This window comes from Gossypium raimondii, chromosome 10, assembly GCF_025698545.1.
Source record: "Gossypium raimondii isolate GPD5lz chromosome 10, ASM2569854v1, whole genome shotgun sequence".
Classification (NCBI taxonomy): Eukaryota; Viridiplantae; Streptophyta; class Magnoliopsida; order Malvales; family Malvaceae; genus Gossypium; species Gossypium raimondii.
Genome location: NC_068574.1, coordinates 25,941,806 through 25,968,299, shown reverse-complemented (window position 1 = coordinate 25,968,299; position 26,494 = coordinate 25,941,806). Strand labels below are relative to the sequence as shown.

The window sequence follows — 26,494 nt, the reverse complement described above, 5'->3', positions numbered from 1 at the left end:
CGGGCAGCTTGATCTGCTCCTTGTGATGCTTCTTGTGTTGCATGAAAGCCAACTTTAACACTCATCATTGGCTTACATAATGCATACTCCCAATTTAGCTTTTAAAACTTTGAATCTTGACATACAAAGAGGTTTTGTCAAGATATCAGCAAGCTAATCTTCAGAACTACAATGAATCAGTCTAATTTCTTGAGATTGTTCCATTTCTCTAACAAAATGAAACTTTATCTTGAAAGGCTTTGTTCTCCCATGGAATACTAGATTCTTTGCAATTGCAACAGCAGATTCATTGTCACATTTAATCTTTGTTGCTTCTCTTTAGTATAGATTCAAATCAGCCATGATTTTTCTTAACCAAATAGCTTGGTTAGCTGCAGGCTAAGAGAGAATTTGATGAAAATTGATTTATTCATGTTTGGAAATGTAAACGTTACATATATCAAGTGAATGTGAAGTTTATTACAGCAAAACTTTACCTAAACTCACCTAACTCCACTATCATTGTCTTGAAACTAATAAAACATTGCTTGTACATCTTGTTGTGTTGATTTATCAAATCTTATCAACACCAACTTACAACAAACTCATTACAAACTTGGTTCAAATCTAAATAAGCAACAAAACATAAGCTGAAAAGTAACAAAATGACAACATGTGCTCGAGCTGCACTTTGCATGGCTCGGACAGCTTGATTTGCTCCTTGTGCTGCATGAAAGCCAACTTCAACAAAAATATTTGTGTTTTTTATATAATCTATCTAATTACATCCTAAATAAAAAAACTCAACTATAACGAAACTTTATTAATTTTAAACTAGATTTACTTATTTACTAATAAATATGAAATTTCTAAATAACTTAAAATACTTTAAAATATATATCTAAAATTTGAAATAAATAAATAATAAAATAGTAAAATCTAATAAATACAATATTGAACTAATATATGGGATAAATCAACACATTTTACATGCCAATTATTGTTAACAATTTTTCTTATCGATTTCTCTAATATTTATATGCTTCTTTTTAACAAATAGTTGCAAATAAAGAAAGAAAATAGAAGAGTTGCATGGATTGATAAATGTTTTCAATGCTAGAAATTCAAAATATCATATAAATTTACAATGTGATTCATATGACTAAAAAAATGAAACAAAAAACACAACCCTAAAGAGGCAAATAAAATTACAACCGCCTTGAATTTGGAACAACAACAACCTTCATCTTCCTTCTTCAACCAACAATTACAAGTGTAAAACATAATTTGAAATTGAGTCAAAATGATCACACTTCAATTGCATCACCTACCTTCTACCAAACATAGAGGGAGCATAGGCCTGTTGGCCTTGGCATTTCAGACTCATGTCCCTCATTTCAAGCATGCCTCAATCACCAATGTTTCTATCCTCTTCTTTCTGCTTTGTTTCAACACATTCTTTTCATCATCAGTAAGAAATTCAACCTCCATAGTAAAATATTTTTTTTAAAAAATAGATGATAATTTTTTAAGGCTACTTATGGAATATAGTAATTTAATTTATAATTAATCTATTAATCTAAAATTTTAATTTCTAAATAAAAAAATTACAAGAAATTAAAAATAACATAATTAAATTTTTTAACTAAAAACCTAAAAAAATTCTCCAAATCATTTGCTTCTTTTTATTTTTGCCAAGTGGCGGTGTTAGGTCTCTAAAATATTTAGTTTCAAAAAGTAAAGTGACTAAATCGAAAAACGTAATAGTTGGGTAACCAAAATAGAATGAATTGAATAGTTGGGTGTCTATTCTTGTACATTACCCTTATATATTTCATAATTAAAATTTTAAAATTACATAAGCTATTAAGAAGTTTTTATACATTAATATATTTTATCATTATTAAAAGATCACATTGACTTCTTAACTTGAATGAAATGATGGTTAAAATTCTTATCAGACACTCGTTTAATACAGGTTTAAACTGTATGACCCCGTCCCTTTCCTCAACATTGTATCAAAATATTTTGCGCATATTTTATCATTATTTTATGTTTAAAATTATATCAATTTTACATGTATGCTCACAAATATTAGATATTTATTTATTACTAGTAAAATTCATTCTCTTCTTATGTCACTTTTTCATGCTCTCACACTACTTACAATGAGTTTTCGATTAGCTTCAATGCTACATAAAACATTATAAAAATTGTAAAAGTAAGTAATGTTTTATGTAATAAAATATTATAAGATTTCTATTAATTTGTATGATTGAATAATGTTATGTGTAATTAAAAAATATTGTAATAATTTATATAATTGGAAATAAAAAGAAATAGAAAGAAAGAAAAAGTGTAACACCCCAAACACGGCCTAAACGTTATGGCTGTTGCGGAAGCGTCGATAATATTAATAACAATATTATCAGAAATATTTAGATAATTATTATGCCAACAATTATACTAAGAAAATTCCCAGTTAAATTGGAGGGGTCACAAATGGTCCCACTTAAAACCCAACAACTAGACAGAACTCACTTAGTTATTTATAGCAATAATAACTAAATAAATATAACCAACATAAAGCTATTAAATATAAGCAAACAAATGAGAAATAAAACACCAGAATTTTAACGAGGTTCGGCCAATTTAGCTTACGTCCTCGGACACTACCAAATTAATATTTCCGCTAGAAATATTACAAAAGAGAAGATCAACACCAAGTTACAATTAGCTACTTGGATTTTCAAAATGAGATTTTGGGATGATGAAACCTAAGGGGGAGGGGTTCTATATATAACAAACCAAACCCCCTCCCTTTCTATCTTTTCCCAATGTGGGATATTGCCAATATTCAACAAATCTCCACCTTGGCGATATTCCACATTTTCAAACATCTTCTCATAACACAAACTTCAATAGTGTCTTCAAATTTGCGCCAACGACGCCATATCAAATGTGTTGGACATTGATCAAGTCTAAACAATGTTCAAACTTGGCCCTTGTAACCACCTTAGTCAGCATATCTGCAGGATTCTCCGTAGTGTGAATCTTTTAGAGAAGTATCTCCTCTTCTTCGAGAATTTCCCGCACAAAGTGATAGCGAACGTCTATGTGCTTCGTTCGTGCATGAAAGACTTGATTCTTTGCTAAATGAATAGCACTCTGACTGTCAGAATATACCTTAAGTTGTTTCTGACCAACTTCCAAGTCTTTAAGCAATCCGTGAAGCCAAATTGCTTCCTTCACAGCCTCTGTAATTGCCATATACTCTGCCTCTGTTGTAGACAAAGCTACCGTGGACTGTAAGGTAGATTTCCAACTAACTGGCGCTTTTACTAAAGTAAACAAATAGCCAGTTGTAGATCGTCGCTTATCCAAATCACCTGCATAATTAGAATCACAATATCCAACTATGCATTGACCAAGTGATTCATCCCGCTCGAATGTCAATCCGACATCTATGGTATTTTGGAGATACCGCAGAATCCATTTCACAGCTTGCCAATGACCCCTGCCCGGATCATGCATGTACCTGCTAACAACACTAATAGCCTGTGAAATATCTGGTCTCGTACATACCATTGCATACATCAAGCTTCCAACTGCATTTGCATATGGGACTTTTGCCATGTACTCTCGTTCTTCCTTAGTCGTTGGAGATAATCGGTTACTCGGTTTAAAATGAGGAGCAAGTGGGGTACTTACAGTGTTTTGTACCTTCGACATACCAAACGTTGTAGTACCTTCTCCAAATCTTTTTTGTGACACCAAAGTTTGCCCTCTTTCATCCCGAGTTATTTCCATCTTGAGAATCTTCTTGGCTTCCCTAAATCCTTCATCTCAAACTCTTTACTCAATCGAGCCTTCATCTATCAATCTCCATTTGGCTTTTTGTTGCAATCAACATATCATCAACATACAAGAGTAAGTAAATGTAGGAACTATCTTGAAGCTTGCAAAATACACACAATGATCGTATTTGCTTCTTTTGTACTTCTGGTCCTTCATGAACCTATCAAATCGTTTGTACCATTGTCTCGGAGATTGTTTCAATCCGTACAACGATTTGCTAAGTTTACAAACCCAATTTTCTTTACCAAAGAACCTCAGTATCCATCTGGGCCGAGTCATATAGATTTCCTCCTTCAAATCACCGTGTAGAAACGCGGTCTTCACATCAAGTTGAGCTAGCTCCAAATTCAACTGCGCTACCAAGGCCAACAAAATTCTAATGGAGGAATGTTTAACAACTGGAGAAAACACCTCATTATAGTCAATTCCCTCCTTCTGAGCGTAGCCTTTAGCCACCAACCTTGCCTTGTAACGAACATCTTCTTTGTCAGGAAATCCTTCTTTCTTTGCAAATACCCATTTGCAACCAATCGCCTTCTTCCCTTTTGGTAGTTGTGCCAGCTTCCACGTCTTGTTTTTCTCTAGAGATTGCATTTCCTCTTCCATTGCACCTAACCATCTATCATTCTCTGAACTTTGAATGGCTTCGGTGTAAGTGGATGGAATATTATCAACAACTGAAGTGCATAAGCTACCATGTCGTTGAAACGAGCGGTTTCAATTTCTCGTCTCGCCTTCATCGCAATTGGCTCGATTCTTGTTGAGGCTCTTGGGTAGGAACCTCTTCCTCATCTGACTCTGCATCTGCCAATGAAGAATCACTAGTGGTACCTTCTGCTGGAATTACCACACTCTGCTCAAACTCCACCTGCTGCGGAGTACACTCCACCATGCTATGATACTACTCACTCCTTCTGGATTTACCTTATTCAACATGGCAAATTCATCAAAGGTAACATCCCTACTGATTATCGTCTTCTTTGCCTCTAGACACCACAAACGATATCCCTTAACACCAGCATTGAAGCCCATGAATAGAGCCTTCTTTGCTCTTGGATCTAACTTTGATTCTTTCACATGATAATATGCAATAGAACCAAAAATACGCAAGGTGACATAATCGAGTGTGTTTTCCATACCATTCCTCCAAAGGAGTCTTGCCATTTATAGCAGATGATGGCAAATGATTGATGAGATGTTGAGCATACGTCACAGCCTCAGCGCAAAACTTTCTATCTAATCCAGCATTAGATAACATACATCGAACTTTCTCCACAAGCGTTCGATTCATACGCTCTGCCACCCCATTCTGTTGCGGTGTTCCACCTACGGTGAAGTGCCTTACTATGCCACAATCTTGGCATATCTTCAGGAATGGATCTCTTTTATATTCTCCACCGTTGTCTGATCGGAGAACCTTAATCTTCCTTCCTGTCTGATTTTCAACTTTAGTTTTCCACTTAAGGAAAACTTCAAGCACCTCATCTTTGTTCTTCATAGGAAACACCCAAACTCTTCTGGAAAAATCATCAATAAAGGTGACAAAATAACGTCTTCCTCCAAGTGATGGAGTCTTGGACGGTCCCCATACATCAGAATGCACATAATCCAGAATACCTTTAGTATTGTGAATCCCGGTGCCAAATTTCACCCTTCGTTGTTTTCCCATAACACAATGCTTGCAAAATTCAAGTTTGCAAGTCTTTGTACCTTTCAATAATCCTTGCTTGGCTAGAGTTTGCAAGGATTTTTCACCAGCATGGCCCAAACGCATATGCCACAGCTGTGTTGCCTCAGCGTCCTTCTTGGTACTCGAAATTGCTGCTGCTGTTGTCCCCACCACTGTACTACCTTGGTAGTAATACAGATTGTTCTTTCTTATGCCTTTCAACATCACCAATGCTCCTGAAGTTGCTTTAAGAACTCCATCTCGTATTGTCACAACTAGGCCTTTAGATTCTAACGACCCCAAAGAGATGAAATTCTTCTTCAACTTTGGGACATATCTTACATCCCGCAAAACTCTAGTAGATCCATCATGATTCCTTAGTTTAATTGAACCTATCCCGGTTGTTTTACATGTGTTATCATTACCCATGTAAACAACCCCTCCATCTAGTTTTTGAAATTCAAAGAACCATTCCCAAATGGGACACATATGATAGGAACAACCAGAATCCAAGATCCACTCATCTGCATGTGATGTTGAAGATGACATACTAAGAGAAAAGTCTGACTCTGCTTCACTATTGCATTCTGCAACATTTGCATCTTGCGGAGTCTTCCCTTTTTTCTTCAATTTTGGACAATCTTTCTTCCAATGTCCTTTTTCTTTGCAAAATGAACATTCATCTTTGGCAACAGCTCGACCTTTGGACTTTCTTCTCTTCCCCTTAGACCGACTTTGCTGACGACCTCTTGTTACCAATGCTTCCACTACTGCTTCACCTGAACCTTTTAACTTATCCTTTCGGCGTAGTTTATAGCTATACAATGCAGCAGTTACTAAAGTTACTTTCGACTTTTCATGAAGTAGAGTAGTTTCAAGGTACTCAAACTCCTCAGAAAGCGATCCCAACAACATTAACACCAAGTCTTCGTCTTCAAAAGTCACATCCAAATTCAACAAATCAGCCACCAGCTGACTAAAATTGGTAATGTGCTCGTTCATCGTGGTACTAGGAACATAACTGAAACGAAACAGCCTTTTCTTCATATGCAACTTATTTTGACTGTTCTTCTTGAATTTCTCCTCCAATGCTTTCCACAACTTACTTGCGTAAGTCTCTTTCTTGAATGTATACTTCGCTCTCGGAAAGACATGATCGAATTGTACCACATGCCAATCGGTTGATGGTCTTCCATTCTTTATCATCAACCCTTCGGTTTTTCTTCCTCAATGGCAATATCTAGACCTGTTGAAAGAGGGCATCTAGAAGCTCACTTTGCCACATGCCGAAATGACTGTTCCATCAAAATTTCCACCGCAAATCTCAGATTTGCGGTTCCAACCTCGACAAAATGTACGAGGTGGAAGTTGTTGATGTGGATGGTTTTTCTTCTATCATTTTTGCCATAGCTTCTATTTAATAGCCACCAAATGCGGAATACCCACAAGCTTTAGGAAATGTTTCTGATGTGTAAGATCAGACTAAGCTGCAAACACAGAGCATACTACAAAACCTTGGCTCGGATACCAATTGTTGCGGAAGCGTCGATAATATTAATAACAATATTATCAGAAATATTTAGATAATTATTATGCCAACAATTATACTAAGAAAATTCCCAGTTAAATTGGAGGGGTCACAAATGGTCCCACTTAAAACCCAACAACTAGACAGAACTCACTTAGTTATTTATAGCAATAATAGCTAAATAAATATAACCAACATAAAGCTATTAAATATAAGCAAACAAATGAGAAATAAAACACCAGAATTTTAACGAGGTTCGGCCAATTTAGCTTACGTCCTCGAACACTACCAAATTAATATTCCGCTAGAAATATTACAAAAGAGAAGATCAACACCAAGTTACAATTAGCTACTTGGATTTTCAAAATGAGATTTTGGGATGATGAAACCTAAGGGGGAGGGGTTCTATATATAACAAATCAAACCCCCTCCCTTTCTATCTTTTCCCAATGTGGGATATTGCCAATATTCAACAATGGCCTAATCTGGGAGTGTTACGAAGAAGGGTTTTAAAACTGACGACACTTCGATAAAACCATGTTTAGTTATTTGATAAAATGTCCAGGTATTTTTAAACATATTCATCATTGAAACCGTTATAAGTTGTTCTTTAAAGTTAACCATTTATTTCGTAGCAGAAGTTTGGAAATCATTTAAAACAAAACCAAGCTCGTGTTTCAAAAAAAACCATTTGTTTACGAAAAGTGTTTTTGTTGACGTTGCGAAAAAGTAAGCAAAACCGAGATTCAAATCCAAAAGTTAAAATCAAATAGTCTAGAGAGAGAGTCCCAAAAATTACAAACACTCAAGAAAAGCCAAATTTTAAAATTAAACCATTGTTACTAATTAAAAATAGTTCTCTGTCAAGTGGTCACCTCTGAGCCTCCATCGCATTGACCCGCCTAAGTCTATGAATTACTTGAACAGAACAGACAAACAGATATGATTTTTCGTAAACTCAGTGTGTAACCCAACAGAAATAGTCATGCCACATATACAGAATTTTATATACGGTCAGATACAGATTTAGACCTAAGTCTATAACAGTAACAGATATCAGAATCAGATGACAGATGACAGATCAGACATACAGAATCCTACCCCCATCCTCTACACACCGTCTCCGTCCATCCCATCACATCATGTGAGGTTAAAAACACTCACCCATCCCTACACACCATATAGTGTTGATGCGACACAAAACATGTAACACCCTTAACCCGTATCCATCATCGGAATAGGATTACGAGGCATTATCGGATAAAACTCAGTTTAACATAGTCATGAAATTCATCTCATATTCAATTGTCATAAATAAACTTTTAGATTAAATAGCAATCATTCATTCAATTATAAAATTCAATTTATTACATATGAAACAAATAACTAATAAAATCATTAAGATTTATTACTTATTTTACATATATGAACCATGCTTCATCAATTCAATCACATCAATATTATTGGTCTATTCCAAATATTCAAACTAAGTTTTTATACAACAAAACCAATTTACACATGTCTCATATTTACAAAATTTAAACCATATAGCTATCAAATATATGACATTCGATCTCTTAAATTACAACTAGGTATGTATCATTTCATATACCAAACGATATACCACCATTCGAACTAAGTTGTTATACAACAAAACCAATTTACACATGTCTCATATTTACAAGATTTAAACCATACACTATCAAATATATGACATTCGATCTCTTAAGTTACAACTAGGTATGTATCATTTCATATACCAAACGCATATACCACCACAATAAGTTGTATATGACCATTTTATATCTAATCCACAACTAACCATATCAATTCATATCATTATCTAAATATCCAACATATCATTTAGTAACTTCTGCACATGTGCCTATTATACACCAAACGAGCCATATTACACTACTTAAAATTTATACACATATACGACATTAGTAACTTACAATATGGTCAAGTATACTTTTAATACCATTTATGAATATATTCTCATGTGCATAAACACCGTTTCAATTTGAAACCATTTCCAATCACCAATAATAAAACATATCATGTCTAGACATTACTCTTTCAATCATCCAAAGAGCCATATAAAACTGAACCTATATGACCAAATATTCAAGCATAGTATATGTGTATACTTGTCACTACAAACTGAATCAAAATAGCCAAACCATAAATGATCATATCATAAGTACACCAAATTCACATGATCTGTAACCAACCAAATAACATATGCTCAACCGATTCATTATTCATATAATCGGTCCACAAGTTAAATCTCTTATGACCAAACCAAACTATCACAAAACATATTCATAATTTGACATCACCAATCGCACCTAAATAACCAATCAAAAATAACGAATTAACCATCACTTAGCCTATATTTCATATACCATAAACACACTTTCAAATTGAGCTAACTTCATTGTCGATTGTAAATCATGCTTTTCACCACCCATTACTGAATCATATATCAAAATATCACAAGCATATATATAATGGAACATACCTCCATATTAAGATCAAGTTATAAGCAAACACACGCAAGCATTGACATCTATCTCAAGCCATTTTCGTATGGCTATATATATGTACAATTTCAAAACCAGTATATCAAAACTAGCCTATACATGCCACATAACCAAAACTCCAAGCATTTATTTACCGAACTGAAAACTGGATAATGTGATGTTGTCTCCTATGACTTCCAATCCGAGCAAGTCTCCGAAACTCTATAAACATAAGGAAAATACACAAAGTAAGCTTTGAAAGCTTAGTAAGCCATAAGCAAATAATTCATCACAGTAACATATATAATTCAATTCCAATAGACTGAATTTAGTTAATCTCATACACATGTACAACCACTTTTCTCATATAATCCATATTGTCACATTACACAACTTCACTTACCTTATTTATCAATGAACATATAAATCATGCTTTAAAATTCAATCATTTCAGTCTCATTTATCAATTCAAATTTCAAATTAACTACCATACATCAAAGTCATATTACACATCCTTCATAATTCCAATTATTCAAACCATATATACTCCTCATTCAAATATATCACATTCGGTCATACAAAACATATAACCAACAAATCAAAACATGCTTATTTAACTCTTTCACATATACATAAAATATTTAATAATTTGACCTTATCAATAACATTGATCTAATCATCTTTCAAACCAAACTAGCATACCTCAAAACCATGTTTCATGTTTCATAAATCTCATGTTCGAAACGTAGGACCATAATTTCATGGTATTCGAACTCTTGAATATAATTAAGCTTATTTCATTACAATTTCATATAACAAGCATATGTATCACAACGTTTATTTATATGCATTCATTTCATTCATTGTCATGTATTTCACATATCATCATTTGAAACATACTTACCTTTCATTCTTGAATATCATATACACTTCGTACATACCTGAATCGGATATACTTTCACATAGTCATTCATTTCTCGATATTGCCCACTGAACCGTTCGGAATCAATAAGGATACTTGGATAGCTCGAAAGCTCTTACAATGCCAACATCCCAGACGTGGTCTTACATGTAATCAAATATCAATACCACTGTCCCAGACAGGGTCTTACACGAAATCGTATACGACGTCGATGTCCCAGACATGGTCTTATACGTAAATCTCAAATCGACGCCAACGTCCCAGACGTGGTCTTACAGGATAACTCATATCGGAATCCTATGTCATGACAAATGTATCTAACTATTCCTATGGTTCATACGGGACTTTCGGACATCGTAATTCGATCAATTTAAGCTTAATACTAGTCACACCATGCTTATATTAGTTCGGCAGTATGTCAAATATATACATACCAATTCGGCAACATTTAAAACATTTACATTTGAATTTAACAACATTTATTTACTTATGAACTTACCTCGTACGGACACGAACGAACCGGATGACTATTCGAAAATTTTTTATTTTTCCCCGATCCAAATCTGATCTCCTCTTTTCTTGATCTAATTCAATTTAAATTTGGCTTATTCAATAACATATTCATTCAATTTTATCCAAAAATACATAACTTGGGAAATTTTCACTTTAGCCCCTAGCATTTCACATTTTTACAATTTAGTCCCTATTTCAAAACAACACAAAATACTCAAAATTTCACTAAAACCATGTTAGGCAGAATTCTCCTTATGTCCCTAGCAGCCCATATATTTCATTTATTTCACATTTAAGCCGCTAAATTTTCAAATTCCACAAATAAATCCCTAATTTGGATTTTTATAAAAAAACACTTAATTAAACATGATAATCAAACATCAAAGATTTATTTTTCATCATCAAACAAAAAATTCATCACATTATCAACAATGGCAAATCTCAAATTCATCATCAATTCCAAAAATTAAAGCATGGGCTAGGTAATATACAAAGCAACGATCTCAAAAACGTAAAAATTATCGAAAACCAAACAAAATCCATACCTCAATTTGAGCTTCAATGTGCCGAGTCTTTAAAGCTTTCGAATGGTTCTTTTTCTCTTCAATATTCGGCCAAAAGATGAACATGCATGGCCATTTCCTATTTTGTTTTATTTTAATTACATTTTATCATCCATTTACCAATATAACCTTAATGAATTAATAATAAAACCATATAATGCATGCCATTACCGTCCATTCATGTCTTCAATGGCTAAATTTCATTTTAAGGACTCCATAATTAATTAATCAAAACAATTAAGCACTTTAACAATTAGAATGCCACTTTTACAATTTACGCGATTAAGTTCTTTTTATAAAATCGAGCACACAAACAATAAAATTTTCACACAAAAATTTTCACACATATAAATTAACATGCTGTAGACACCAAAAATAATATTAAAATATTTTTCTGACTCAGATTTGTGGTCCCGAAACCACTGTCCGACTAAAGTCTAAACCAGGCTGTTATAAAACAGATAGTACGCAGTCAAGTTGCCAGAATATAGGTGAAAGGTAGCCGTACAGATCACTTCCTACACATATGCCAATCCTACCCCAAACATAGATACAAAATACGAAATTAACAGAATTAACATGCTTAACATGCTCGTATTCAGATAACATATATATACTCAACAGATTAGTCATACATACATATAAGTGTCCTACTCAAATTAGACTATCAAAATATCATATCACATGTATTAGGGTTTGGTTAGCCCTTACTGGCCCTATGGTAGGTCCATAGTCGATCGGAACTACCCGTGCGACCCTAGGGAAATTTCAGAATTATGGGCCCACATGTCCGTGTGGGCCCAAACGCCCGTGTGGCCCATACGCCCAAATTGGCCTTCCCCGTGTAGCCCACACGGTCCGGCCCAAAACTCACACGGCCACACTCACACCGTCACACGGCCGTGTCTTGTGCACGGCCATGCCTTCGTCAGTCACACAGCCGTGTCTCACACACGGCCAACCACACGGCCGCCCACACGCCCGTGTGGCATCAACAGAGTCCAATTTTGCTTTCGCCGTAACTCGATTTTTTGTGTTAGGAGTACACACCTAGTTCAATTTTTATGTGAAACCACTTCCGAGACCACCAGAACCTAAAAATAGACATTACCAACTCCCAAAGTCAGTCTTACTCCTCAATTGAACCGAACTAACGAAACTGAAAATAGTGAAGTTCAAAAGTTCCACACTTACCTAATTCCTCAAGCAATTCTGATTACGAATCCGGAAGAGACGAGTTACGTTCCTCCTGATTAACTGCTGCCAAAACCCAGAAACAACATCAACGAAAGGAACAACAAGTTAAGAAACACTTGCAAAAACCTAAAGTATACCCCCTGCACTTACCAAGCCACACGCCAACACCGAAGAACCAGAATACTGAAATTGAATAACAAAATTGCGACAGAAAACCGAGAGCAAGGAAATAAGATTTTTCCAATTGACTGAAAATATGCAGAGAAAGGGAAACTAACATCAAATTTCTCGAGGAGAGAGAGAAAAGAGAAAAATAAAAAAAAGAATTAAAATTAAAATAAATTCCTATCTCACTAAATCTCAACCCCCCATTATCCTACCAACTAACCCACTAACTCTCAACCACCTCCGAATTCTAATTCCACCCAAACTCTCTCAGACAACTGGAGCAAAAATATCATCTACACTCTCACAGGGAATCGAACACGAGGCCTTAGAGTAAGCTAACTCCTTACACTCGAAAACAGGCTCATTCTAATATAAGTTTAGAAAGAATATTACATAAGCCTACACAGTACGGATAAGGCTAGGGTAAAAATAAAAATTTTTTCCATAAGTGAGACTTGAACAGACCTCAGTACGCAATCAGAACACTTAACCATTAAAGCAAATAATCATTTATGTTAAATTTCACAAAAAACAGACTTAAATTACTTAGGGCGTTACAAAAAGAATAGAAATAATATTTTGATTCTATATCATAGGAATGGAAATAGGACTTCTTCTGCTTCTGATTGTTGATTCAATGCAATAACATGATTTTTTGGTTACAACAAGCCAGATCGCAAAATCATAGAAAAAATGAGTTATTTGAGTTGAAAAAAAAATGAGCCTGGTCAGTACAGTGGAAATTGGAAATAAAAAAGTCACTTTTGCATGAAATCAAAGCGATATTCTTTCTTTTTTTTGTTATTTGAGATATTTCTTTAAAGCTCTTGTTTTAGGATAACGTTTTTTGTGTAATTAGTGATTAAAAAAATTACGAAATTTATAATAGTTTGTGTAATTGAATTTTTTTTTGTGTAATTACACAAAATATTATAAAATTTATAATAATTTATGAAATTAAGAAATACTTTGTGTAATTAGAGTTCATGGAAAACTCACTCTTAAACTCGTAAGTTTTTTTTCTCTTGTTACAGAATAAAAGAGAGAGCCAATTTGAAAACTGAAGCCATCAAATTTTGACAATGCTTGCCATAATTTAAAAGGTTATTTTGGGCATAATTGTATTATATTTAGAATAAATTGATTTTAAATATAATGTTTTTAAGTTCATTAAGATATTTAGTTATAATATTATGAGTGGTTTAGACTTTTAATTAATTTTTAAATGTATATATATTGGGTTTGTGTTATTTCATATATTCAAGTTTAATCTTCATCAACTGTTTTATATTTGTATTAATTTTAAGGATGAAATCATTAAACTTGGATAGAATTTATTAATTTTAGATTAGATTCAACTTAAGCAAACTATTTAATTGATTAAAATTTTATTGAGATATAAAATATAATATTTAAACACACGTTATATTTATATTGTATTTGTATTATTTTTACGTGTAGGTTATCATAGATGCGTATAAATTTCAATACATTAATAATTCATTGATTTTGACATCTTCACTTAATTATGTTATGGTTAATTTTAAAATAATAATGACGTACTCTAACTATTATTATTAGATTATGACACACCCATAATGTTGGTAAAATTTTTATGTAACAAAATTATTAAAAAATTGATATAAAAATAAAATATGATTTCAGTTAAAATGGTAAGATTAAAGTAGTAAAAATTATAATGTTTTGGGTTCAAATTTCATAACTTCCATCATGTGTGTGATTTTTTCTAGATTTATATAAAAAGCATAAATACCCATAAAATAATATTTATTACTTTATAAAAAAATACTAATTTTACAACTAAATTAAGATCTAATTAATAAGTGACACCTACTCAATCAAACGTAGTACGGATTATACTCATCAAGTCTAATAATTAGTCATGGATTAAAAATTTTGACCTATGCGACAAATATCATGTAACATCAAGCTTACTTCCATTTCAAACCAGTGAGATCACATCTTCCCATCTCAACATGAAAAAGGAAAACATAAATCTTTAATATATTATATAATTATTTGTAAATTTAAATATTATGTGTTATTTCATACTTTGTGTAACATTTTTTGGGCCATTTTACCAAATTGATCCTCCAAAGTACCAAAAAAAAATGGTGAAACGACTTAATAAATCGAGACCTATGAGACTCGAGGCCATATCTAACGGAGAGGAAAATTTTATTATTCCGATCAAACCTCACCCTAAAAACTTCATTGTTTTTAATCATGTGATCATATGCGTCTGAAGAAAAAAAGGGCATGATTGGAGTTAGGTGAAGTGCGGTCCCTGACCTTTTAGTCCGTAATGGAGCTTCCACTAGTGCCACTTTCCGAGTAAAGAAAATGTTGTTTTAAAGCTCTATAAAGTGCTCAACTACTTCAATTTTCAATGTCAAACCAAAGCCTACAAATCCAACATTATGAAATCTCTCCATTTCTTCTTCCTTCTGTTCTTCTTCACCTTAAGTTGTTTTAGCCAAACTGAGTCCTCGACCGTTAATGATGTGCTCATGCACTGCAATGGATCTATCAGAGAGTGCAATGAAGCAAACGAGATGCTAATGGAGTCAGAAATAAGCCGCAGGTTTCTAGAACAGAAAAGGTATATATCTCCCGGCGCACTTAAAAGAGATCAACCAGTCTGCCGCGGGGGTGCAGGGGGTGAAGCTTATAGTAAAAGTGGCGGCTGCCTCCCAGAACCATCCAACCCTTACAACCGAGGATGCTCCAAGTACTATCGTTGTAGGTCTGATTCATGATCCGAAGCCGGTCACACCCATTACAACGAAAAATATGAAATTTTCTTGTTCAACTAATATTCATTTACATTCCAAGTATACAATGTTTTTACAGTATTCTTTAATCGTTGTAATTGTTAATTAACTCTTAACTAGTTCTAAAACGTATTTTCTCCAACATGAAGAGTGTATCAATTATCATCCTTCTTAAATTATTCAATGTTATCTATATCTTTGTCTTTGCTAATATAAGCTTAACAAAGCAAGCTAACTGTTAGAGCATTATCCCGATGAGGGTGGCTCACACGACAGTGCCGAGAATTTAGGGGTTCACGACCATATCGAGAGTTATAATGGGGTGGTTTACACAATAATATTGAGAGCCACAATGGTTTACACAGCAAAATCGTGCCCAAAGTCATAATGAGCGCCTAAAGGTATCCCCTTGCATCCATACTCTCAAAGAGGCAAGAGTTCACGACCATATCGAGAGTTACAATGGGGTGGTTTACACAATAATATTTAGACTTTATTGAGGGAAACTGAATTTTTCAAGAAAAATCTTCTAAGCTTCATCTGTTAGGTAGTTGGAATTGCCCTCAACAATCAAAAGTATTGTCCTTTGTTAAGGTTTTATTTTCCAATTCCGTGAAAAGTCATATGAATTCACAGAGTGAGCTCCTCAATTGATAGAATAGCTACATACCCGTAATCTCATAAAAAAACAAAATATTAATAATGGAGAATACACACAAAAATTCAAACCACCAACCAAAACATAACTAATCTCTTCCTTGAGTTAATTAGTTGGAGTGATACCATATAGTAATATGCGTGTGTGAGATAAGCACGAGTTAAAGTTATAATATGCTTATCTTTTAAATATATATATATACATACCAACACTCCCATACTAACTTGTTGGTCAATATTTAAAGAAGTGAAAGACAGCCAGCACGCACTGAAATTGTAAGACTTTTTACATTGATTCAGTTCCTCTCAATCTTTCACTTCCGGTTTTTTTGTCACTGTTATACACCTTGTCTCACGGGTGGCCTACATATTACCGTCTCAAAGAATTTTTATGGTCAATATCTGTTACTATTATGTTACCATGATCTTCCATTTACTATTACATTTTTTTGTGATCTTTCATTTATATATATATACGATATTTATGTTAAACACACATCCAAACATATATGCCAATATATAAACTTTTAAATATATGAAAAACTCTTTTAACTAAAAAGAGAAAATAGAAGTCCTACATAACACCGAGCTCTTAGCTAAGTAATGCAAAAGAATACAAAGTTTTAGATAGGGAGTTGTTCATTTTTAGTTCCAATGATAAATTTCTGGACCATGATAGAGAATAAGAAGACTATTAAACATAACTACTGGGAATATTCATGAAATATAATAATCATATATATCGTTCACATATGTAGAAGAACATTTCCTGAAAATCAATCATGTTCAGCATTGTAGCATAGTCAATATCCCAATGAACCAAAATTGTGGATCTACTTATACGAAAGCTTCCATACCTCCCGTACATTAGAGGAACCATCGGCAACTTCAGTAACAAGAGTTGCAGCCATAACACCTGTAGGACCAAAAATAATCACTTAATCAGCATCTAGCAATCCATATCTTATACATGGACAGCCTCGGGAAAATGAATGAAATGCAACACTTCATGCGTATCCTCCATGAAAATATGTTACACTGAAACTGAACATACAGACTTTTTGGCAAATAGACATGCATATGAGTAAATAGCCTTCAAAAAATTTTCGGGGATATAGGGTCTACGACTGCGTTAAAGGGCTTAAAGGTTACAAGGAATAAAACTTGGAACTGATGAAGTTTTGACAGGGAAAAGTTTGCTTAAATCGACAAGCTAACAAAAGAATATGATTGTTAGAGAAGTTATCCCAGCCGATTAGTCTCCTGGTTTACAGAGTGTTAAGAATTTCTCCAAGACTCCACCAAGAACATGAAGAACAATACAGCATATAATATGATTAAGGCTACAAAATAATTAATTTAAAATTTTTCAATTTGTTTTGGTGATGTTCCTTCACTGTAAAGGGAAACTCCAGATATTCCAACAATGAAGAACTAAGAACAAAAGGAGAAACTAATGAATCACTCAACCATGAGTTCTCAAAGAACTCCAGGAAAATAAGTCCATTCCAGTAAAGTACAAAATTACCAAACTATTCCTTGAAACAATGACCCTTAAAAGATTCATTCTGATGAATCACAATGCAGACTTGAGAATAATTTCCCTTGAGCCAAAATGGCTTCTTTGATACCCTAGAATTTATATCTCTTTAATCATACATTTCATAGGACGAAAGCTCTTTGCAAAACATTCTAACCACCTATAAAGCAATTATTTAAAAACTAGGCCAGAGGTCAAACCAGTGAGGCTTCCAATTACTGGCTCAACCAGTTGATTATATTAAAAAATAATTAAATAATAAATAAGTAATTTTAATTCTAAATAAGTATTAAAAATAAAAAATATTTAATAATGATATTTATTTTTACTAAATGGTACAGATTTTAACATAATACACTCAAGGGGTTAAATGTCCAGATCTCATCACATAGAATAATTTTTTTCCATTTAAAAAAAACTTTAAAATAAGTTAAAACAGATTTCCCTTCTTTTTTTTTTTGTTTTTTCCAGCTTTCACTAGTGCTTTTATGATTCAAGCAGTTCTTAGCCAGTTCAAAAGATTCCAGACTGGATGGACCACCGGTTCCCATTTAACTGGCTAGTCCAGTCAGGCTTTTACAACAGTGTTGTGAACTGCATAAGGAGAGAGGAAAACCTCATAAATATCTACTGAGTCCTAACTCACATATGCATTCTTTTAATTTACTCTATCGGAAGAGAATATATTCTAGTTCCACTGACATAATCACGTCTATAAAGGATCAGGTTACCTTCTTTCTCAAGCATGGAAAGAAATTGTCGTGTTCCCCCTCCTACACCAAAATAATGCTTCTTTCCAGCCAAGTATACAACTCCATTTGGCTGGTTCATGCACTGTAAATTGAGAATGCTTAGAAGTGAGGAATCTATGAATTTACAATTAACAGAAGAGGCTGAATTACTCTATAAAGAAACACCTTCTTTATAAGTCCATAGAGATTCCTTTGCGCTGAGATTGAGTAAATCGTCTCAGCCATTAAAATAACATCGTAAGCAGAAGCTTGGCCATGTTCTGAGCTAGAAGTCAAGTTTATTTCACTTTCACGTGCATGAGGAAGTAACTGATGAATCTCACCCCAGTCACCAGCAAAGAAGCGCACTTCTGATACAGTTTCAGGTTTAGCCTTCTCCAAGAGATTTGCGTTTACATTTGGGATAGTGAGACACCGTAGGACCTCAGCATTGAAGTCCTGAAAATGCACCTCAGCTGCACTCTGAAAGGGAAAAAAATGATAATGACATTTTAACAAATACTCCCAGTCACAGCATGGTATAATCAAGCATGAATGAGTTTACCTCGAGACATGCAAATATCCCAGGAAGTCCGTGACCACATCCAAGCTGAAAACAATTAAAAGAAACTCAGCAAGCAGTTGCAAGAAAAGACAAGCCAAGATGTCAGTGACATCTATCTAAATATATGTTTACAGATTCAATAGTTCAAGGCATTATTATTACAAGTCAAATCTATTGGAGGGATAATAGCAATTTCTTCACTGGTAAAATTACTCTGGCTGGTAAGAACCGAACGAGAAACCTAAGCAAAATACCAGTTATATTAGAAATAATAGTCTGCCAACAGTGTACTACAAAAATTCATGGGACATTCTAGTAGTACATAAGCACAACCATTGAGAGCCCCGAATAATGGTCCTTAATCTTATCTTATGATTGATTTATGCAAAAAGTTTCCATATAATATAACCAGCTCAAAAGAAATTTTTCACTGAACATCGATGTGGGTGTCAACTAGCATCCTTAGTAATACATAAGTTGACCAATCGAGCAAATTAGTGAGTCAACAAGGGTTGAATCTCAGATCCCACCTCTAACACTCGTTTTCCCTCAAATGATAGACAACCATTTTGAATCTCAGAGCGCAGAGCTTTAACAAGGTCTAATGAACCTTCCCATAGCTTAAGTCCCCCTACACTCAAAAAACAAAAAAAAACACACACACACACATTACCAAGTTTTCATCATTTGGAAGAAACCTAAAAATGCATTCATCATGAGCAGGAAACTCAAATGCGAAAACTAAAAATGAAATCTAAAACAAGGTGAAAGGAAGAAAGATCATTACACACCTTCATATATTCCAGGGACTAAATCCGAGTTAGGCAACCCAAGAACCTCTTTAGTACTCACCCTTCCCTAAAGGATGGCAAAATTATAGTTTAGCATAAATAATATCAATCATAGAAGAGAGCTTTGATCAATTTTATGGAATCTTGATTATTTCTAAAAGCTACCACAAAACAAGTTCATTCAATAAACAGAAGTTAAAAGGTTCACCTTGAGTAAAGTAAGGCCATCCAAGTTGACAGGCTCCACAGTGTATTTCACAGAAGAAGAAACCTACTTCAAATTCAAAACCAACCAATAAAAAAAAAGCATTTACTCAAAAATCAAAGACAAAAAAAGCTTAGAAATCGGTACCTCTGAGGAGAGGACTTCGACAGAGGGAGGAGGAGGTGGCAGCTGCGGCTCCGAGGACTCCAAGAACCCTAAACCCAAACTGGGTTTATCCTTAGATGATGAAAACAGTTGAAAACTTGTGTTGGTTGCCATTTGTTACCCGCTAGTAACTACAGAAGTTGCAGACCAACAAGGATGGCCGAACTCCGTAGACGAAACCTTCTTTACTCTGTTTAGTGCGCTGGTTACTATGGTACAGTTCCTCGATATTGGACTATAGCCCATCACACTGCAATCTATGCTATTTCAATTCTTTGATTATGATGGTAAGTTGTACGAATTATAGGACAGATTTCTGTATTTTTCAAATATTTATAATTGATGATTTACATCTCTAACAAATATATTTACAATTTATGTACTCAATTATATTTTGTTTCTTTTACTTTAAAAATGTATAATTTAGTCTTTGTATATTATATCAAAAAGTAAATTAGGTTTTTTTGTTAAAAATTTCATCTATTTTTACTGTAAAAACTGGCATGACTAACGGAATAACCAAACAGTTATATGTGGCGTGTCATGTGTACCTCATTCTAATGTATAGAAACTGAATTTTAATAGTAAAAATTGATGACATATTTAACAAAAGGATGAATATACTCTTTAATCTAATATCAGAGGCTAATTTGTCTATTTTTTAGTAAATGAGACAAAATGTAATCGACTCTTAATAAAAGGGCCTTCATTATACATTTATCGATATAAGTTTTTTATATAATGCCTATAACTACTCTCAGTTCAATCGATTTGATGGTTTTTCCGTTTCAATTGAATAAATTATTAAAATATTATAAAAATTTAAATATATTAAAATATTAATTCAACTAATTTTTAACTTAGTACAAGTTCATCCAATTCATTCCTATTTATAATCAATTAATCCAACCATTTATTTTAATTTGATATTCTAACTTGCTCTCAATTAGACTAATCAATTTGATAACTAATATTTTACGGTGTTTGGATGAATCTGTAAAATATCTTTTTGTTTGGCAAATTCTTTAAAAATATTTCATAAAAGTCGTTTTCAATTAAACAAACATACATTTGAGATTTTTTATTTTTTCATTGTTTAATTGAGTTTATTTTATATCTATAATTTTATATTTTACATTGTTTTTACATATATTAAAAATATTTTGTTAAATTTAGGTTCATTGCAATAATTATTTTTAGTTACATGACTACCAACCTGAGTATTTTTTTATTTAAAATGTGACTTTAACAAAATTAACCAAAAAAATCAACAATGTCGTGATTGGACTTAATTTTAAATCTGGAAAGTAGAGGACTAAATTCTTGAAAATAAAATTCTTGAAAATAAAAGTACGAAACTAAATTGCAAACTTGTGAAGAGCATATAGACTTATGACATATTTTAACATTTATACTACAAAACATTCATTATTAATATATTTATAATTGTAATAAATATTTAGTATTAAAATATTAATATTGATATTTTCAATAATATGTGGATAATATTATTTAAAATTATTATTTTTAAATTTTACTATTAAAATAAAATTTAAATATTTAATAATTTATTAAAATACTAAATTATATTAATAATTTATTATATGTTTAAATATAAATAATTAAATACGTATGTTTAATAAGATTAAAAAATATAATATTTTATATTAATATTTTAAATATTTTTAAAAATAAAAATAAAATTTATTATCAATATAATAATATTAAACTTGATTTAAGTTTATTTTTATATAAAAGTAAAATTATCTATTGAGGAGCTCTTTTTCAAAAAATGACTCACGTTTTTCAAAAGGGTAAATCATTTTACAAGGAAAAAGGCTTATTTTCCGTTGACCTGTAAGTCATTTTCCGTTGACCAAGCTGTTTTCTGTGAAACAAACACAAAAAAATGCAGAAAATATTTTTCGTAAAACAATTTACATGTAAACAAACGGACCCTTAATCTCATCATTTTAAACTTTTACATTCTGTTGTAACTACCATCTGGGATACTTTCCCCTTCATTGTTGGCAGCTTCTAGCCCTTGTTACATTTATATAGACAAAAAAAATAATTAAATATAAATCGCAACTAATTAAAATATAATAATTCAAATAATACTATCAATAAAATTAATTGATATTTAATTTAATAGAAATAAAATTAATTACTAGTTTAATAATTAATTTAAAATTTTTATTTTAAATATAATTACCAATGACATGGATTTAGTTCACTATTTATAAATTTGAAGCTGATGCTTTTATATATTATTATAGATTATATATAATTTATATAAATTGTAATATATTAATAATTTGCTTTCATATCCCTATTATTTATGTCCTTTTATGTTTAATTTTTTATAAGGGTTTATTTGTTTGATGTAAAAAATTGAAGAAAATGATTTTTGAAAAATGTATTTATTTTTAGAAAATTGATATTTTTGCTATTTGGTAATTTTTTAAAATCATTTTTCAAAAATGTTTTCTATGAAACAAATATAATTTTAATGAAATTTTTGTTTCATAATTAATCTCATATCTAAAACTTCGATATTATAAAAACTAATAATATAAAAAAATGGGGAAAGAAAAGCAAATGATATGAAAATATAGATCAAATTATATAAAATGATAATAATTGGTACATTGATAGTATATTTTTTTAGTTCACAAGTAGCTTTAAAAATTTGGCACATGTCTTTTTTAATATTTAATATTTTAATATTTTATTATACCCTATAATACACTTACGAAATCTTTTACCTTGTTTGTGAAGTCTAAAACTTAATTGGTATTGTATTAAATATTATTCCTATGTAAAATAGATAATATATATATAAATATAAAAGGCATATGTCATGAAAATCAACTTATGGCAAGAAAATGAAAAAAACAAAGGTTATCTAATTTTGTAAAATCTAACTTACACGAGAAAGCTTTTGTAAAATATTTTATGAAGAAACAAGGAAAATTTAGACTGTCTTATAAAAAAAATTACATTTGATTATTTTAAAAAATAAGCATAGAATAAAAAATTTTGATAGCAATCAAAGCGACCCCTAAATGTGTCATTTATGGCATCCACATGCAACAACCATTATAAGTCCCTTTCAAGTGTCGGCAGGAATTACCACGTCATCCGCCAAACTTCACCTTAAAAGCATCTTGTCAATGCCATTTTCCCTTTTCGGTTAAAAGTTGAGTGTGGACTGATGCTTATTTCGCCATTTATTTTATTATAATGTGGAATCAAACGCCTAACGCAATCCCCCCTTCAATTAACGCAATCTCCCACCTATCAGCTCCCATATATTCAAACCATATGAAAAATCTTAAAATGATTTAGCATGCTCGTATCTGACAAGAATATTGTTCAATAGTCAGTTCATGTATGCTGTTTGCCCAATTGGAAAAATTCATCTGATGATGAAGGATTCAGAGTTTTCTTTCCTTCAATTTTTGTTAATAAAGAAAACTGAAACCCCAAAAGCAAAAAAAAAAAATTAGAAGACCAAAATTCAAGATCATGAACACATTCAATGCTTCCCCCATCACTACAAAATTATACTCTTAAAATACACAAGTACAATCATTGAGATAGAATGAGATGAAAGGGTATATCTATATCTATATTCATTTCAGCTAAAGGGAAAAAAAAACAAAATTACTTAATTATTTATGCAAACATTTTTTTAAAAAAAATTAGGCTTTCTTCTGTCCTAAAAAAAAAACCATTACGAATGAATTTCTAGTGTAGTAAATTCAATTACCATTACCATAAGTAGAAAATGTATACTTATAATCATCCCCATCTGCAAATCCAATACTAGGATCCTTCCCTTCTCTAATCATAACCCTAACACTCTCTATTCTATCAAGGATTCCCTTAACTGCTAAATCAAATGCATCCTCAAGAGTCTCCGATCGAGATCTCGAACTTGCGTAAACCACTCTCGGAATGAGCTTTATAACCTCCTCCCTCAACCTCAATATTCTGTCTTCTGGCATCCGAAGCAATGTTTCATTGAGGTTGATTTTCCACTCACTTAAATCCTTTACTGGTAGATACACCGAGTATGCAGTATAATTCTTTGGTAAATGCCATATGTATTGAGCATATGCTGTACCTGGATGGAAAAACACCGGAATGCACCCTGCTAAAATAGAGTCGAAAATCGATCTCCTTGTGTAAGAATCCCCTGGGGGCTGCAAGCAAAAGATTGAGCTCTGAAACACCTTCATCACATTAACCGGATTATCACAGTTTGTAGTACCATAATTACAATCCAGCAGCTTGCACTGGCTCTTTGAAGCTAAGCATTGATCAATAATCTTGCCCCGGATCGAATTCTGATATTCAGGCCTAGGGGCACCAGCAAAGGAGAAAAGATACTGCCGGTTTTGCCTTCTCATTCGATCCTGCCACCGGAAAATCTCACTGTCCTTTGAAGGATGGAAACATGTTGGATATGGAATTGCATAATCATTGTTCCAGGAGCTCGATTCGATCGACAACATCGACATGTTCTTGGATTCAGGCAAGAACCGAAGCTTGCTGCCCCAATCGGTTTCGTTATCGCTTTGTCTTCGGAAATCCCAAGCAATCCTCCCAGCAACTAAGAAATGATCCCTACCCCACATTCTTTTCCATTCAGGCTTCTCTGATAGCCACTTAACAAGGCCAAGAGATGCAGAATCTCTCACAGTAGTGTTGAAACCCCATAGATACAAGCTCATATCAAGACCAGCATAAAAGGGTACGTAAATAGCCGATGCAATCGACGAGTCATTGGTTAAACATTCATACCTTTTCATCTTATTGTGAAAGATGACTTCCAACAAGAACTGATTCGTTAAAAACCAGCTATTGTTTATCAAAACATCTTCAGGGTTCTCAATTTCAGGACCAAAACCCAAGTTGTCCAAGTATGGACACATGTTTTTATCAGTTCCCCTAGTGAGCAACCGACAATTGTTAACCAAATCCTCATTAAATCTACTGGGAAGATCATGAACAAATATATATCTCCCCACACAAGAATCGATCTCAGTTCCCACTTTCAAATCTCCCTTTTCATCAGTTTTGGGCAATGGATAGACGCTAGCATTGGTAATTTCAGTGAAATCATGAGGTAAAGAACTTTGGGTATTGATTACGGTTCCATGATTATCATCCAAAACAGTGACGAGGGCAGATTTTTTAGCAGTAAAACCGGAGTAATCAAAGGAAAATAGCTCAATACAGAAAACGAAAAAGACAAGTAAGACAAACCAGGGCTGATGGTTGCAGCATTTTGAAGTGATGGGGTTTTCCATCTTCGGTAAACAGGCTTTACTTTCTTTCCTCTGAAACTGCTTGGAAACTAGAGCTGGAAACAGGGAGGAAATTGGGGAATGCTTTGAGAAGTCCAGTAAAAAGAAAAGAAAAGAAAGCAAGTGAGAAGCAGTGGATTGTTTAGTGAAGAGCTTGTTTCCTTGATCTGGGGCTTGAGGGAGGGGGGAGATGCTTGATTTATGGTGAAACGGAAAGGGAACCCATTGACATTAAATGCTTGCATTGGTCGTTGGACAAAGGGAGCTTCGACGTCTGGATTCGTGCCCAAAAGTATGGACTGGTGGCGCGACCGCCCGGTCCGTTACTTTGTCGGGTGGGTCACCACTCTTTTGTTTTCTCTCACCGTATCTTCGAAGGGTATTGCAATGATAATGAATTAGACGGTTAAACCCTTGAATGATTTTTTCATGCATTTATATTTGGTTAAAACATGACTTTAGTCCCTGCACTTTTTAAAAATTAGTAATTTAGTCCTTATACTTCTATTTTCAGAATTTAGTCTCTATACTTTTCATATTTCAAAATTTAGGTTGAATTGTTAATACTGTTAATTTTTTGTTAAATTCAGGTTAATTAAAACAATTTTTAATTACATGGCTACCAAGTGAGTAGTTTTTTTATTTCAAAATGTCACAACAACCAATTTAACAAAAAAAAACTAACAGTGTTAATAGTTGGATCTAAATTTTGAAATATGAAAAGTAGAGAGACTAAATTTCTAAAAATACAAGTACAATGACTAAATTTCTAATTTTCGAAAAGTATAAGGATTATATCACATTT

General features: G+C 32.9%; 4 protein-coding genes across 4 annotated transcripts; 1 reads left to right on the top strand and 3 right to left on the bottom strand.

Annotated features, from left to right (window-relative positions):
• Nucleotides 1-3,036: 3,036 nt before the first annotated feature.
• LOC128033919 (secreted RxLR effector protein 161-like) lies at nt 3,037-3,789 on the bottom strand. The gene has a single exon (XM_052622419.1). The coding sequence runs from the start codon at nt 3,787-3,789 to the stop codon at nt 3,037-3,039; it is 753 nt and encodes a 250-aa protein (XP_052478379.1).
• An 11,535-nt stretch (nt 3,790-15,324) lies between these two features.
• On the top strand, nt 15,325-15,859 carry LOC105776686 (protein RALF-like 32). The gene has a single exon (XM_012599530.2). The coding sequence runs from the start codon at nt 15,364-15,366 to the stop codon at nt 15,700-15,702; it is 339 nt and encodes a 112-aa protein (XP_012454984.1). The 5' UTR covers nt 15,325-15,363; the 3' UTR covers nt 15,703-15,859.
• A 1,023-nt stretch (nt 15,860-16,882) lies between these two features.
• Nucleotides 16,883-20,640, bottom strand: LOC105776685 (uncharacterized). Its single transcript, XM_012599528.2, has 8 exons — nt 20,354-20,640; nt 20,210-20,272; nt 20,002-20,068; nt 19,741-19,841; nt 19,211-19,255; nt 18,832-19,128; nt 18,646-18,748; nt 16,883-17,290 (listed from the first exon to the last, which is right to left on the bottom strand). The coding sequence occupies exons 1-8, from the start codon at nt 20,483-20,485 to the stop codon at nt 17,208-17,210; spliced, it is 891 nt and encodes a 296-aa protein (XP_012454982.1). The 5' UTR covers nt 20,486-20,640; the 3' UTR covers nt 16,883-17,207.
• Nucleotides 20,641-23,893: 3,253 nt separating this feature from the next.
• Nucleotides 23,894-25,975, bottom strand: LOC105776684 (probable xyloglucan galactosyltransferase GT14). Its single transcript, XM_012599527.2, has one exon. It carries the CDS (start codon nt 25,690-25,692, stop codon nt 24,139-24,141), a length of 1,554 nt encoding a protein of 517 aa, XP_012454981.1. The 5' UTR covers nt 25,693-25,975; the 3' UTR covers nt 23,894-24,138.
• Between the last annotated feature and the right edge of the window lie 519 nt (nt 25,976-26,494).

Excerpts from the sequence above, each read along its gene's own strand:
- LOC105776686 (XM_012599530.2), top strand. The coding sequence starts at position 15,364 with ATGAAATCTCTCCATTTCTTCTTCCTTCTGTTCTTCTTCACCTTAAGT.
- LOC105776684 (XM_012599527.2), bottom strand. The coding sequence starts at position 25,692 with ATGGAAAACCCCATCACTTCAAAATGCTGCAACCATCAGCCCTGGTTT.
- LOC128033919 (XM_052622419.1), bottom strand. The coding sequence starts at position 3,789 with ATGGAAATAACTCGGGATGAAAGAGGGCAAACTTTGGTGTCACAAAAA.
- LOC105776685 (XM_012599528.2), bottom strand. The coding sequence starts at position 20,485 with ATGGCAACCAACACAAGTTTTCAACTGTTTTCATCATCTAAGGATAAA. Across the intron at positions 20,273-20,353 it reads TCGAAGTCCTCTCCTCAGAG|GTTTCTTCTTCTGTGAAATA; the intron begins GTACCGATTTCT and ends AATTTGAAGTAG. Across the intron at positions 19,256-19,740 it reads AGGGAAAACGAGTGTTAGAG|CTTGGATGTGGTCACGGACT; the intron begins GTGGGATCTGAG and ends AATTGTTTTCAG.